This window comes from Caenorhabditis briggsae, assembly GCF_000004555.2.
Source record: "Caenorhabditis briggsae complete genome, chrIV, whole genome shotgun sequence".
NCBI classification, from domain to species: Eukaryota; Metazoa; Nematoda; class Chromadorea; order Rhabditida; family Rhabditidae; genus Caenorhabditis; species Caenorhabditis briggsae.
Window position 1 is genome coordinate 7324966 of NC_013487.2, and position 13897 is coordinate 7338862.

At 37.5% G+C, this 13897-nt stretch overlaps 5 protein-coding genes across 5 annotated transcripts; 4 read left to right on the top strand and 1 right to left on the bottom strand.

Moving 5' to 3' along the window:
* Positions 1 to 119: 119 nt before the first annotated feature.
* CBG06000 lies at positions 120 to 1828 on the top strand (the record flags this gene model as incomplete). The annotated part of the gene is made up of 6 exons (XM_045235463.1): positions 120 to 169; positions 230 to 413; positions 789 to 922; positions 1124 to 1407; positions 1453 to 1626; positions 1671 to 1828. The coding sequence occupies 6 exons, from the start codon at positions 120 to 122 to the stop codon at positions 1826 to 1828; spliced, it is 984 nt and encodes a 327-aa protein (XP_045093100.1).
* A 2529-nt stretch (positions 1829 to 4357) lies between these two features.
* Cbr-ttr-17 lies at positions 4358 to 5009 on the top strand (the record flags this gene model as incomplete). The annotated part of the gene is made up of 3 exons (XM_002633224.1): positions 4358 to 4505; positions 4555 to 4685; positions 4893 to 5009. 3 exons carry the CDS (start codon positions 4358 to 4360, stop codon positions 5007 to 5009), a joined length of 396 nt encoding a protein of 131 aa, XP_002633270.1.
* Positions 5010 to 7033: 2024 nt separating this feature from the next.
* Positions 7034 to 7531, top strand: Cbr-ttr-16 (the record flags this gene model as incomplete). Its single annotated transcript, XM_002633223.1, has 3 exons — positions 7034 to 7181; positions 7226 to 7359; positions 7415 to 7531. 3 exons carry the CDS (start codon positions 7034 to 7036, stop codon positions 7529 to 7531), a joined length of 399 nt encoding a protein of 132 aa, XP_002633269.1.
* Positions 7532 to 7938: 407 nt separating this feature from the next.
* CBG05997 lies at positions 7939 to 8582 on the top strand (the record flags this gene model as incomplete). The annotated part of the gene is made up of 3 exons (XM_002633222.1): positions 7939 to 8086; positions 8277 to 8410; positions 8466 to 8582. The coding sequence occupies 3 exons, from the start codon at positions 7939 to 7941 to the stop codon at positions 8580 to 8582; spliced, it is 399 nt and encodes a 132-aa protein (XP_002633268.1).
* A 477-nt stretch (positions 8583 to 9059) lies between these two features.
* Positions 9060 to 11120, bottom strand: Cbr-lin-3 (the record flags this gene model as incomplete). The annotated part of the gene is given in 9 exon segments (XM_045235465.1): positions 9060 to 9143; positions 9188 to 9274; positions 9322 to 9433; positions 9448 to 9762; positions 9809 to 9897; positions 10279 to 10405; positions 10452 to 10698; positions 10751 to 10999; positions 11078 to 11120. The coding sequence occupies 9 exon segments, from the start codon at positions 11118 to 11120 to the stop codon at positions 9060 to 9062; spliced, it is 1353 nt and encodes a 450-aa protein (XP_045093101.1).
* Positions 11121 to 13897: the final 2777 nt, after the last annotated feature.

Below are 13897 nucleotides of genomic sequence, written 5' to 3' on the forward strand. Positions count from 1 at the left end.
TAATGAAACATTTATTGGGTTCCATGTCTTTTTTCTTGTTATTCTAAAGTTTGAAAGTACTGGTGATCCACTTTTCTTCCGAGACTAATCTTCGAGTCTGTACATATTGTTCAGTATACATGACGCGCCACAAATGTAAAGATTGCGGAAAAAGTTTCGATTTGAAACGGTAAGGACTTGCTATTCTACCGCGATCCATAGAGTAACTAGAAAGCTTCATTTTATTCAGGTACCTGACGAAGCATGAACTTCGGATGCATAACAATCCAAATAAGTCAGAAGAAACCGTACAATCAACAGAACCACTGAAATGTAGTATGTGTGAGAAGGTAGCTTTCAATCACTCTCGAAACCTAACAACTCAAGCTGAAGGTATTTCCACGTCTGTCTCATCTACAACGACATCAAATGACGCATCTCAATGTTCGAAACTATACTTGTGACTTCTGTGATGAGAAGTTTGTTCAAAAAGCACATCTTACTCGCCACCTGTCCAGAAAACATGCTAACGAAGAAGGAGTGGAAGTTGAATGGATTGCATGTAACAAATGCGGCAAACTTTTCAAAACGACTTATGAAATGAAATTTCACAGAAGGGTTAATATTATCTAGGTCGTCTTTTTTTAAATAACTTTCTCCAGAATGTTCACGAACTGCATCGATGCAAGCGATGCCAAGAAGTGATGGAGGGTGGAAATGATAGTCTAAGGCAGCACCATATAAGATGTAGGAGCAAACAAAAGGCAAGTTGACTTCGACTAATCTCCTCTGGAAACTAGAATTTTCAGATGTGTGATCACTGTGGAGCTTCTTTTACACGTCCAGCTGATCTTGTAGCTCATCAAACAGCTTGCCTCAAAAAAGTTGCATTGATTTGTGTTCCATGTGAAACATTTTTCAAGCAAAGAGTTGAAGTGAGAAAGTTATAAGGTTTCGTCTCTCATTTGTAATTCTTTGAGTTGGATCGACATGTCAAAAAACTACATTACCGATCGGCGAAATGCAAAAACTGTGACCACACGAGCCAATCACCTGTTGAGCATTCACGACATGCATTGGAATGTTTGAAAATAAAAATGTATGTTTCTATTATCAGTATTTTATTTGAAATAGTAGTTTTCAGATGTGGTTACTGTGATCTGGAAAATCCTAGTGATGATCATGTTTCTGAATTTCATTGGAGACGATTAAAAAGAACGATTCCTAGAAGAGTGGCTGAGAAGCTTATGAAAACCAAACACAAAGAAATTCCAAGCGCTTTAGAGGAGAAGCAAGTAGAAGAGGGCAATTTAGAAGTTGAGGAAATAGACGATTGTGAGACGGGTTTGAATTTGTTTGAGCAACCAATATTTAACGACCAAAGATCCAATAAGATTGAGGGAGAAGATTCTCTGTTTGACTTTTCTGGTAAAAAATGAAGATAGTATCATTTTTGATACTTCGTTTTTTCAGAGCCTTCCACTTCTCAACTGGGTTTCAATTCAACGATGTTTGACGAAGAAGACGATCGGCCAGAAGATTATCTCAGTTTTTCAATATGTCCAAAAGATACAGATGTACCATTTCACCTTCGTGGACGTCTGCCTCCGGAACTTGTATCTCTTTTTCCAGAACTCGAAGATACCTGTAAGATAAAAGTCTGCTAACATGAAAAGTTTGGGAAATTATAGCCATTGTTCTTCTGAATGCAACACCATTACCGATGTGTCGAATGACTATACGAGTTCCCGTAAGCATTCCACAATCTTGCGACAACGAACAAAAAATGCGGGCATGGCAAAAGTCTATAATCAAGTTAGAGGATGATGAACCTACTAATCTGATCTAAACATTCTTATAATGAACATTTCCCAGCTTTTTCATTATCTTTTTATCTATTGCACATTTTAGGAAATCAATTTCAGAATGATTTAGTTTTACAGGAAAATGGCATCTTTTCGTGGGGGAACAGGATTTCGAGTTCAAAAGATGTTTTCTCAGTCCCTAGAGTGGTGGTCCGTAGAGTCGGAATGAATTAATTTTTGACACAGTGACGCCTGAATTTTAGATCTTCAAGTTGGCGAAAATAGTTCTCATTAATAGTATAGCATCGGTACATTAAGCTGATATCCAAATGCTTGAAAGACGGAAAATTCTTTAAGAGCGTCTACGGCTGTTTCTGCTTTCCCCTGTCCTTCGCGAGCATCTTCGAACTTTGTCGAACTGGATTACTGTAGCTGACTGATGAGTTATCCACGAACGATATATGACGGACATCCCAAGTCATAATTCCACGTGAAAGATTGTATCCAATCGTACCGGCACCGGGAATGAGAACCTGTAAAGTTTAGAATTTGTACGATAAATTTAATGTGACTGGTTCTGGAATTCTAAAACTACGATGCTCGACAACTGAGATTTTGAAATTCAAGTTTGAGCTCAGGTTTTCCATGTGTATGTTTCGAGATCCGTATTGTTTGAGATTCCGAGGTTCTGAGATCTAATAAATATAGATTACTAATTGGTCTTGGGCGTCCCCCGACCTACTAGTATATCAACTTTCAACTCCCGACCAAAATCTATACCATGGCCCGCTGAACATCCGTTTTTGAGAGCAGGTACCAACCAGAACCTGCTCAAGATCCGTCTAAAAGTTACAAGCCGATAGCCGAGGTGGAAGAGTTTGGAAAAGAATCAACAAAAGTTGGTCAACCAGTCATCAAAGTTAAAAACATCCTGCAAAGATTTAGACAACCATCGATAGATGCTCGTGCCTCAATTTGAACCTTTTTCAGAAAAGTCTATATTACATATACCCATTCGGTTTATCTTCACATGAATAGTGTTCCATTACTATAAATCATCAAAGAATAACATTCCATAAATGCACCTAAAATGCCGAAGCCCGATAATTTAAAAGTTTAATCGTTTTCCCTCCAGTTAAAATGTATCTGAGTCTTCCGAGATCAACTGATCCTTCAACTTCAATCAGTTTCTATCACATGGGACCCTCATGTGACAGTTTTTCCGAAATGTTTATAAACACAACGAATACTTTCCCTAACAGTTGGTCCCACTTTCAATTGGATATTTTTAAAGTGTCATTACACATTTTAGAGATTATGGGAGCACGAGAAGCTCAGAGAGGTTGGATACCACGCAATCCTACAAAGATTTGATGGGTAATTAATGAGATCTGAGATCTTGTCGAAATCGGTCAAAAACTACGAAATGAGCAAAGTGCATGTATCAGTGTATTGAATCGAAAATCAAAAAAGTTCACCTGAATTTGTGGAAAATGAATTTGGTTCATTTGAAAATTGATGGGTTCCTAGAGAATAAATTGTGAGGTTCCATCTGAAGTCAAAAAAAATAAATAAAGTGGTCAGAATTCAAATTAAAAAAAATAAAAACGATCTTATCTTCCTGAATTACTGTTCAATCTGTCAATATTTGAATCAATAGTTCAACTGACCGTAAATAGGAGGCATCCCACCTTCGAGCACATATGTCTAACTTCCTGCAAAAGATGTCAAAGAGTTGTCAACTGAAATGTTTTTGATATTATGATAATCATTTTAGCAGTTGATAACTTTTTTATATATTTTACAGGGAAATATATGATTGGGTTCAAAGTTGACAGTTTGGGACACTATATTAGAGCGTTGACGATAGATAGGGCTGGCGAGAAAGCGTACAATGACGGTAATTGTTTTTTCATGCTACAATTAGAATCTTCGGGAACAAAAAACAAGCGTTTCAAAATTTTCACACATCTACCGTAAAACCTGTATTAGAAGGGCTCCCTAACGTATAACTTTGAGCCAATTTATCTCAGTGTCTGTAATAGATACCAAAAAGTTGTCAACTGACAAATTGTTTAAGTATCACAATATCGAACGCATTTTATCAGCTGATACATTTTTAATATCTTGCAAAGGAGCCATAAAAAATAAGCTCAAACTTGACAGTGTGAAGGGCCTTCTAATACTGGTTTTGCGGCATCTTTTTTATGTTCACCCATTTCTATAATATCATCTTCATTCTCCCTAGAGAAGTTCACAAATCGAAGTTTCCCTTCTTTTAATGAGTCATCTGCTCTCCGATCTATTTCTATATATTTACGATGGTCCTCCAGAAAACTTTTGCTCTTCGATTCCTTCTTTTTATCTTTTTTCGATTCCTCCCCCGTTTTTTCCTTCAATTTCTGTCACCTGTTTTAAATGAATGGATGTATTCGAGATTATTTATGAAAACGATCACATGCCTTCCGGTGGGACACGCCCATCGCTGATATAAGTGCATTGAAAGCGATTGAAACTTCCAGTCTCGAATTTTTAATAATTTTTTTCATCTAAAAGTTCAAAAACTTCCAGCTATGTCTCGTCTTGCATTCGTTTTGCTTTTATTTTTGGTTGCTTTCGAAGTTTCTGCCAAACTTCAAAATGTGACAGTCAAGGGAATTGCCGTTTGTAATAAGAGAAGAGTAGCCAATGCACATGTTATCCTGATTGATAAGGACACTTGTAAGCTCTAGATTTGAGTAAAGGATTAGATTAATTTTTCGAATTTCAGTGGACCCAAATGACGAGTTGACCCAGATCCATACTAACAAGGAAGGAGAATTCGAATTGTTCGGAGAGGAAGATGAGATTGGAAAAATCGAACCATACATCCGTATTCATCATAATTGCAACACTCAACCAGTAAGTTTTGATAGAAATACAAAGTTTTCGTAGTCTAGTTTAGTCTATTCTCTGTTTGAAAAAAACATCTTTAAGATTTAAAGAAGCGACTAAACTGTTATGTCTAACAATATTCAGAACCTGAAGACTCTTAAGAATAACTTATTCAGAATTATACACTTCCATGTTTGTATCCCAGATTCCAAAAACAAAAAAATCATATTTCAGGGATGTGAACGCGTTTCCGAGTACCAAATTCCACAAGAAAAAATCGGAGAGCTGTACGATATGACCTATGTGACTCTGGATATTATTGTTCATGGAGAGAAGACAAAGTGCAATTAAATATTCTGATACATTTTATCGTATTTTATATCTTTGTACATAAACCCGTATGAATCAATTATCCAGTATTGAAACAAAAACTGAGTCAGATGATTTCTGGTTTCTCGCTATAATTTCTTTGTTGGCCACTTTTTCAACCAACTGACGGGAGAAGAAGAAGAGAACCTTTGGAATGTTTTGAGGGGGGAATTGAAATGGCATTTGGTGAGACAAAATAACAGAAAAAGAATGAATCAGAGAAACTTCGAGAGATAGAGGATGCTACGTGAAGAATCGAGGGCGAAACCGGGAAGAAAATGATAGGTACGAAACAATGAAGATCCCGAAAAAAAACTTCCTGATTGATCTGAGGAAATGATGGGAATACAGAAATTAAGCCTCACTCCGAACTCAAAAAGTGATGATCTATTAGGTGTTATCGCTATGAAGAACATTGAAACAAAGATTTTTGGTCATCTGCTCTGAAAAAAATCAGTATCATCTTTAAATCGGGAAACACATTATACTGTATATCTGTGGTTACCGTAATCACTCCAACTGAATTTTCTCCTAACCATCAAATTTGTCTGATTTATCTCTTACGGGGACTGATTGTGAGATAAATTGGTTCAAAATGGGTTTTACGTTAAACGGTTTGTAAGATATCGTAAACACTTTAATATAAGGTCTTCCTATACTTGGACTTGATCTAATTTACCTCAATTTTTGGGAAATATGTACATCAAAAAGTAGTCAATTGATGAAATATTTATCGTAGTATCAATGATATTTTGTCAGTTGACCATTTTTTTTGATATCTCGTCCAGGAACAGAGATATATGGGACCAAAGTCCAAGTATAGGGTGGCTTTCTATTAGAGTGTTTACGGTTCTACAATGTCCTTCAGACTTATTTGCTTCCCTATCACAGAAGTTTGTTTTTGGTAATTTTTTGAGATAATATTGTTTGTTGGCATATTCCCTTTTCCTTTGAAAAATATTAACTTTTGTTTATTGCTATGCTTTTGACTCATCCCGATAAAAATAGGTTTTCAAAAATCTTATTGTACGTTGTCTGATTCCCTCCGCTCTTGCCAATAGATCTCAATGAGCACATCGTCTTTGTTTTCGATCCGTTCATTTCGAATTACACAAACAACTCAATCAACAGAATCTGATCACTATCATCAGTGAACAACACAAGAAATGTAGCTATCAGTTGAATCAACCAATTTTGAAATTCACTATTAGAATAACGTATTTCATCTAATGGAAGCCCAGCCAAACCATCAACTTTGAGCTCAATTATCACAATTCCTACAAAAGATATCAAAAACTTGTCAACTGATAAATTGTTTATCATGATATCATCAACATTTTATTAGTTAACCGTTTTTTGGTATCTCTGATAGGAGCCGAGATAGTTGAGCTCAAAGTTCGTGTATAAGGAAGGCTTCCATTAGAGAAAAAACTGTAATTGAAATTTGATATATTTCGAAGCTGGTCTATTTGAGTAGGAAATTCTAACTAGGAATCATAGAATAATAATAGTTTTTCAAACGTTTCCGTTTCAGAAAAATTAGGAAGATCCCATTGCCGGAAAATTTTCGAATACATGAAGTATACATATACCAAGTGGAGTTGTACGTTCCAAAAAGTATCCTAATTGTATTTATAATTATCTAAATGATAAAGATTCAATTAGTTAGTACTAATAGATCAACTAAAATCCTGAGAAAAACATGCCATCGTACTTCCACTCCAATGACTCATTTACCTTTTTTTTTGTCACATTTGTTGATTGTTTTCTAGTCTTGAATAGACTTCTCCTCCACATTTTTTCCTTTACTCAAAACATTTCTTGTTGTTGTATTGGCTCTCAATTTCCATGGTTCATCGAGCTAAATGCCAATTGGCACTTCTCTTTTCCCCCTCTCTCTCTTTCGTTTCTTTAATTCTATCATCCCAACAACTGACGTTAATCCCAGAATCTCAATATAAAAAGGCTCGCGTCCAGTTCATTTCTTCCAACTTCCATCGTTCAAAATGCGCTCGCTCGTCGTGTGTCTCTTGCTCGCTGCCTGTGTCCTTGAATGCACCGCCCGTCTCCAAAACATCACTGTTAAGGGAGTCGCCGTGTGCAATAAGAAGCGTCTTGCCAATGTTCAAATCCAACTCTACGAGAAGGATACCCGTGAGTCAGAGATACTAGACCTAAATTAATCAGATTTTTTTCAGTTGACCCGGATGATCTTTTGACCACCAAGAACACCGATGCCGAAGGAGAATTCTCGGTTTACGGAGAGGAAGACGAAACCCACACCATTGTTCCATACCTTCTAGTCACCCACAACTGCAATCCATCCAAGCCAGTAAGTTGGAATAGAAATAGGTTACTGTAGGCATTCCTAAACGACATCATTTCAGAACTGCGTCCGCATCGGAAAGTACTTGGTTCCAGAGGACAAAATCGGAGGAACCTACGACATGACCTATGTGACTCTTGACATCAAGGTCCATGGAGAGAAGGAAAAGTGCACTTGATTATGCTGCCCACCTGGATATTACTGAATTTTTCTATATAATTTTTCAATTTTCTTGTAAACTTTTTTCTGTCATAAGGATTCAATCCAACAATAAACAATGAATGCAAATGGATCTTTAGTTATTTCAACGAGCAGTTATCAGAACCTGAGCAGAAAAACGACAAGTAATATAAAAGAAGAGAATGAGGAAAACATGCCGTCGTACTTCCACTCCAATTGTCTTCTAATCTTGAATATGCTCCTCCTCCACATTGGGTCACATGGATCTAGATGCCAATTAGCACTTCTCTTTTCCCCCTCTCTCTCATTTCTTTGATTTTATCATCCCAACAACTGACGTTGATCTCAGATTCTCAATATAAAAAAACTCAAACAGTTAATTTCTTCCAACTTCCATCGTTCAAAATGCGCTCGCTCGTCGTGTGTCTCTTGCTCGCTGCCTGTGTCCTTGAATGCACCGCTCGTCTCCAAAATATTACCGTTGAGGGAATCACTGTGTGCAACAAAAAGCGTTTTGGCATGGCTAAAGTCCAACTCTACGAGAAGGATACTTGTGAGTTACTGTGTCGCGGTTTTTTTCGGAACATTGGGTAAATGCTCTCAGACGCGAATGACAGTAATACTACGCCAAAATTAGGGTTCGTCTCGATGCGGGTGAATAATCATTTGCTGTCAGATCGTTTGCTACCGGTTCAATTGCTACAGGTGATTGGCAACTGGTAACATTAATGTTTTTTTTTCAGTTGACCCGGATGATCTTTTGGCCACCAAGAACCCCGATGCCGAAGGAGAATTCTGGGTTTACGGAGAGGAAGATGAAACTCACGCCATTGTTCCGTACCTCTTGATCACCCACAAATGCAATCCATCCAAGCCAGTAAGTTGGAATAGAAATAGGTTACTGTAGGCATTCCTAAACGACCTCATTTCAGAACTGCGTCCGCATCGGAAAGTACTTGGTTCCAGAGGACAAAATCGGAGGAACCTACGACATGACCTATGTGACTCTTGACATCAAGGTCCATGGAGAGAAGGAAAAGTGCACTTGATCAGGCTGCCCACCTGGATATTACTGAATTTTTTAAATTTTCTTATAAACTTTTTTCTGTCATAATGATTCAATCCAACAATAAGAAATGTATGCAAATGAATCTTTAGTTATTTCAACGATCAGTTATCAGAACCTGAGCAGAAAAACGACTAGTAATATACAGGGGAGAAATCGAAAATCGAATTGCGTGCACAAAATGAATTTGGTCGGGGAACCCGTGAGAAGATATGGGAGACGAACTGGCAAAAATATACACATTGTCACAGGAAATGAGCAAGGGAATAACAATATAGTTTGAACGGACGGATTTGATGAGGGTGCAAATAAAGAACAATCTATAAAAAAACGGTATGGTGTCAAGAACGATATGGAATAAGAGAAAGCGAAAAGAAAATGGGGGAGAGAGACCAAACAAATGGGTAGATCACAATTATAGCACAGAAAAGAAGTAGAAGGAAAAATGAGCAATTAAAAATTAAAGATGCATATGAGGAATCATTGGTTCACAGGTTGTTGGTGATCCTGGTTCTCCGGAACTCCGAGAGGGAGATCGAAAGTTCTGGAAAGTGATTTGATTTAAAAGTTTAATTAATTGGAACATACTGTATCCGCTGAATCTTGTTCTATATCAATAACACAATGTGTAGGTGGTGGACATGTTTTTGATGCTTTCGAAACTTCTGAATCTGTCTGAAAACAGAAGTTTCATTGAATTTGAAAGAAAAGAAAAATCGTACCGACTGAAAAGATATAGTGGAGAAATCAATGTGTCCCGAATAGTTTATGGCTGAAACTTCGACACGTGGCACCGATTTGTAGTGCTTCGGAGTATCGTCGTCGTTAAGATTTCTGAAAATTTGAACCTTTTGGAAAACTGAATCAAAGAAATTAAATACCTCGATGGAATAGTTCCCTGACTTCTGAGAATGCTGAAAAAGTTGTTTCTAGCTTGATCGGCATTGTTTCGAATCGCCTGTTGTCTCATTGGTATTCTCGATCCTCCAGAAGCTGAAGATGGATGAGGAGTTGGTGGTAATGCCGTAGAAGCAGAAGCAGGGCACGAAGTCATCTGGTGAACTGGAATGTGACGACCATTGGGAGTTTTCAAAACGGTAAATGCTTCTGGTGGGCACATATGACTCATTGTATAGGTCATGTCGTCTGCTCGCTTGGACATACTGAAAACTTTTACTGAGAGATTAAATTCAGAGGATTCTGGATTACCGTCTGTAGGCGTAAATAACAATAGCAATGAACATGACCAGCATGACGATAAGAAAGGCGAAAGCGGGAATGGCCGAGGATGAAGACTGCTGAAAAATAGTTACCGGAAGGTAGATAGTCGTCCCGTTGGATCAAATTTTAAGTCACTAAGTTTTTTGCCATTCTTACCACAATTCTATCATAAATACCACTGAGAATAGATGGAATATCAGAATCTTTGTTTGATGGCGGCGTTGTAGTAACCGTTTGATTTCGAGCAAGAAAAACTTTTGGTTTTTTCACTGGTCCCTAGAAAATTTCACAAAATAATTCCACTGTTTTGAGTTAAAACAACCAGCACCGCAAACCAATCTAAAATAAGGCTAAACCAAATGAACCATGCTACATGCAAATATATCTCAGTGGGTGAGTAATAAGTAAGTCAGAGTGTTAGTTTTCGATTCGTTTTAATTATTAGAGAGGATAATTACTTGAACGAAGAGTTGCGCCGTGCTGCTCATCGTGATCAAACGTACATTATATCTGCCATTGATAGGGGCGTAAAACGCCTGTACGTAGTGACGATCACACCGAGTCCCTTCCCAACCGTGGGGACAACTGAAGTTTTGAAAAAATAAACGATGCTTTAAACTAGTTCGCTTACTGGCAAGAAGGAACCACTGCTGAAACTCGGTCGTCTCGGAATATCACTTCTACATGACACGTGGCGTTATGGTGACAGTAATCCTTGCATTTTGCCTCTTTCAGCTTTTCTATCTCTTTTCGTACCGCAGGTTTTAATGTTGAAGTTGCATCTCGTGTGACATCTTCATTGTATTTTAGAGCTTCTTCTGCTTCTTCTTCCTCTTTCTCTTCTTCGTATTCATCTTCGTATTCTGCTTCTTTTTCGGCTGGAAATCATTCGATTATTAAAAAAATTTCTAATTTCGCGAAAAAACTCACTTAAATTTTTGACAACTTCTTGCAACTGCTCTTCTTCTCCTTCAACTACATCAGAAGATACTGTAGTCGCACCAGGCACATTCGAATTTGTAGAGGGTGCTTCTCCAATCTCGTTTGTATCCAGTGCATTCCTAGGGGAATCCGATGGAGGAGATCCACTATTCTCGGAAGCGAATTCAGCATTTTCAGAAGATTGAAATTTTTCTGGAGCACTACGTTCTTGGCGGAACCACGACGGAAGACACGATTCTGAAACTTTTGATAATTCAAGGATGTACCAAAGGTTCGATTCTTAATTTCCGTTTTATTATACTCTAGTCTACCTACCAAATGCAATCAAAAGTCGTTCTGGAACCGAATAACGAGACATTCTTCATGAAAGTAGTTAAAAGAAATATAAGAAGCCTTGGCAATTGTACAGTACTTTCTTTGGTAATTTTCAATGTCTTGCGGGAAATTTCTAACGAGAACACCTGTGATCAGGGTCACACAAATCCTGTATGGCAGCATAAATTGCAGGTGTTCCAACTATTAGATGTAAAAGTGCATCACTAGGTACTTTTCTTCAAAATACCGTACAGTTTTTTCTATTGTATTCCAACTTAACAACTGTCCTATTCTATCAATGCGTATTCCAAAATTTCAACTTTTCTCAATTTTGTTCCCCGTCCTGGGTTACTGTAGATTTCTTACCCCGTAAAGGTTCGTCCAAACTTGCATAAGAAACCACCGGAATGTACATGGATCAAGGTGGTAAAGTTGTAGAATCGATAAAAGTTCAAAGTGAAAGTAATACCGATATATGCGGTATAAAGGTGACAATGTTTATGAGTGGTGCATACATTTTGGCGGTGTTCCTACCGGGTACTTGAATATTTACGACTACCACCCACTGGCCGTTCGAAAGGTTGACAATTTGCAATCGGGGGAGTTTGTTGGTGTGAGATATCCTAAAGTCCCTAGTTCTCAGAGTCGTTTGGGAGGAAAAGTAAGTTGAATGGGCATATGACACTGGTTAATGCACATGTATGACGACATGTAGAACACATAGGCACACATCTGGTGGTAGTGTTAGTGGTTGTGTCAAATATCATCAACCGATCCGTTCAATATGTTTTAGAAAGATCTGGTGAACTCTCTTCTCTAGGCTCATCAGCGGAACGGAATTAGGAATCCCGAAAATTCCGGAAATTCCGATATGAACTCTTCTGATTTTTTTTGGGGTAAAGGCGCACGCGAAAAGTTATCGTGCGGGTCTAGAGCGGAATTACTTTAACTTTTTTTGCGTTTTCGAAATATTTTTCGTAAATTTTTCATAAATTTTCGATTTTTTGTGATGGGAAAATGGGATTTCTACTTTAAAATTTGAAAGTTGAAAAATTCCGAACATTTTGAAATTTTGAAAATTGGATGATTTCGAAAATTGCGAACATCCTTAGGGGTGAATTTTAATATGCGTTGACTTTATTATTTACCTGAAAACTGAGGCATGAGTAGGAGGATGATGCAGAATAGGAGTAGATTCCGCATTTTGAAAATTTGTAGGTAATGGTAACTGAAAAATATAGATTATGAATAAGCAGTAAAGATAACCTACCTCATGGAACAAGAAAAATTGATGCATATGGTGTGGGATGACAACCGAAGAGAATAGAGTGCGTAATTCTGAAAATATATATTATTTAAAAAAAAAGAGAAAAAACACAGACAACGTTTTCAGAAGACCAGAGAAGTGCGTTTTTAAATGTTTACACCTCCTGCTGGATCCTGTGATTCATTAAGACATTGTGAGTTACCGCACTCTCTTTTGGTATTAATATCACAGAGAGAAAGAGCACTCGAGAACAGTAAGTTGAGGCCAAAAAAACATAAGACAAGAGAAAATCGTACAGTCTCCGAACTAACAGTAAGACAAAGAGAAAGAACAGGCATTTCGCTGGATTGATGATCGGAAGAGTAATTATTGCGAAACCAAACAGTTATTTATGAAAAGAATCGAGAAGCTGCGTTTTTTGACCCTGGGAAAGTCAGTAGTGGCTTCTCTCCTACTTTTCGGAACTTTTCAGTGGCATGAGTCAACCAAGGATGGGCGGTTCGGGGAAGAGCAAATAAAGGAAAATAAGAGGATGCGCAGGCTTTTATTCTCGAGAAACAACTAATTTTATAACTTAAAATTTCAGACAGAACAATACTTTCGAGAAACATAACGTTGAGAATTTAACGTGAGAGACGATGATGGATTTGAGCAAACAAATTGTCGGTATCTTTAGATTAGAACACCGTTACGGATGACTAGAAAAAAGGAATCTATATGTAAATGAGAGGCAGAGATTACTCAAATAAGCTATTCGAGAAATTCAGAAAGATTTATAATAAGAATAATTCAAACATGGAGTTCCAGTAAAAATAGGCTCTGAAGTCCCAAGAAAAACAACTCGATGAGTAATCAGTATTTACTTTCGACTATCAGAGACACGAATGAAAACGATACAATTTTCCATAGGAGTGAAATAGGATCCTCTTAAACTTTGACACTTCCTCAGAAGAAGTCATTCCAGTTTTTGATCTAAAACTTTTTCATGAATTGGACGATCCATCGGAGACAAATAGAAACAGTGAGAACAAGCTATGGGGCTCACGCTAGGAATTTGGAAACAATAGAAACAGGGAGAGGAGATGGTAAAAAGAGAGGCGCGCAGTTGAGAAGATCGGAAAAAAGTAGGAATAGAACAAATAATAGTCGCGAGATGAAGAAGTGAGATCGACCTTCGAGAAACTTGTGGGAATGTCGAAAAGAGATCATCTAAAACTCTGAATCTGACGAGGATTCTCAGAAGAGCTCGGAAGAAATAATGGAAATCATGTATTGAATCAAGAATGACGAAATACAGTTTCGAATCTGATCATCGCAGGAAAGATGTGAACCACAACCCGATGTTTTTCGAAACATTATTGAAAAAAAAACCCCCCGAATTTCACCCGAGTCTTAGTACTACTTTGAATATAAAGACATTCGAACCATATAATTTTGCAAGACTCCGAAAAAATAAAGGGTTGGAAAAGCGAGGAAGAGTTTTACGATTCCCGAAAACAGAAATGATTGTTACCGAGAAGTCGAGAGAGCAAAAATATGAAAAGGTTTTTGCT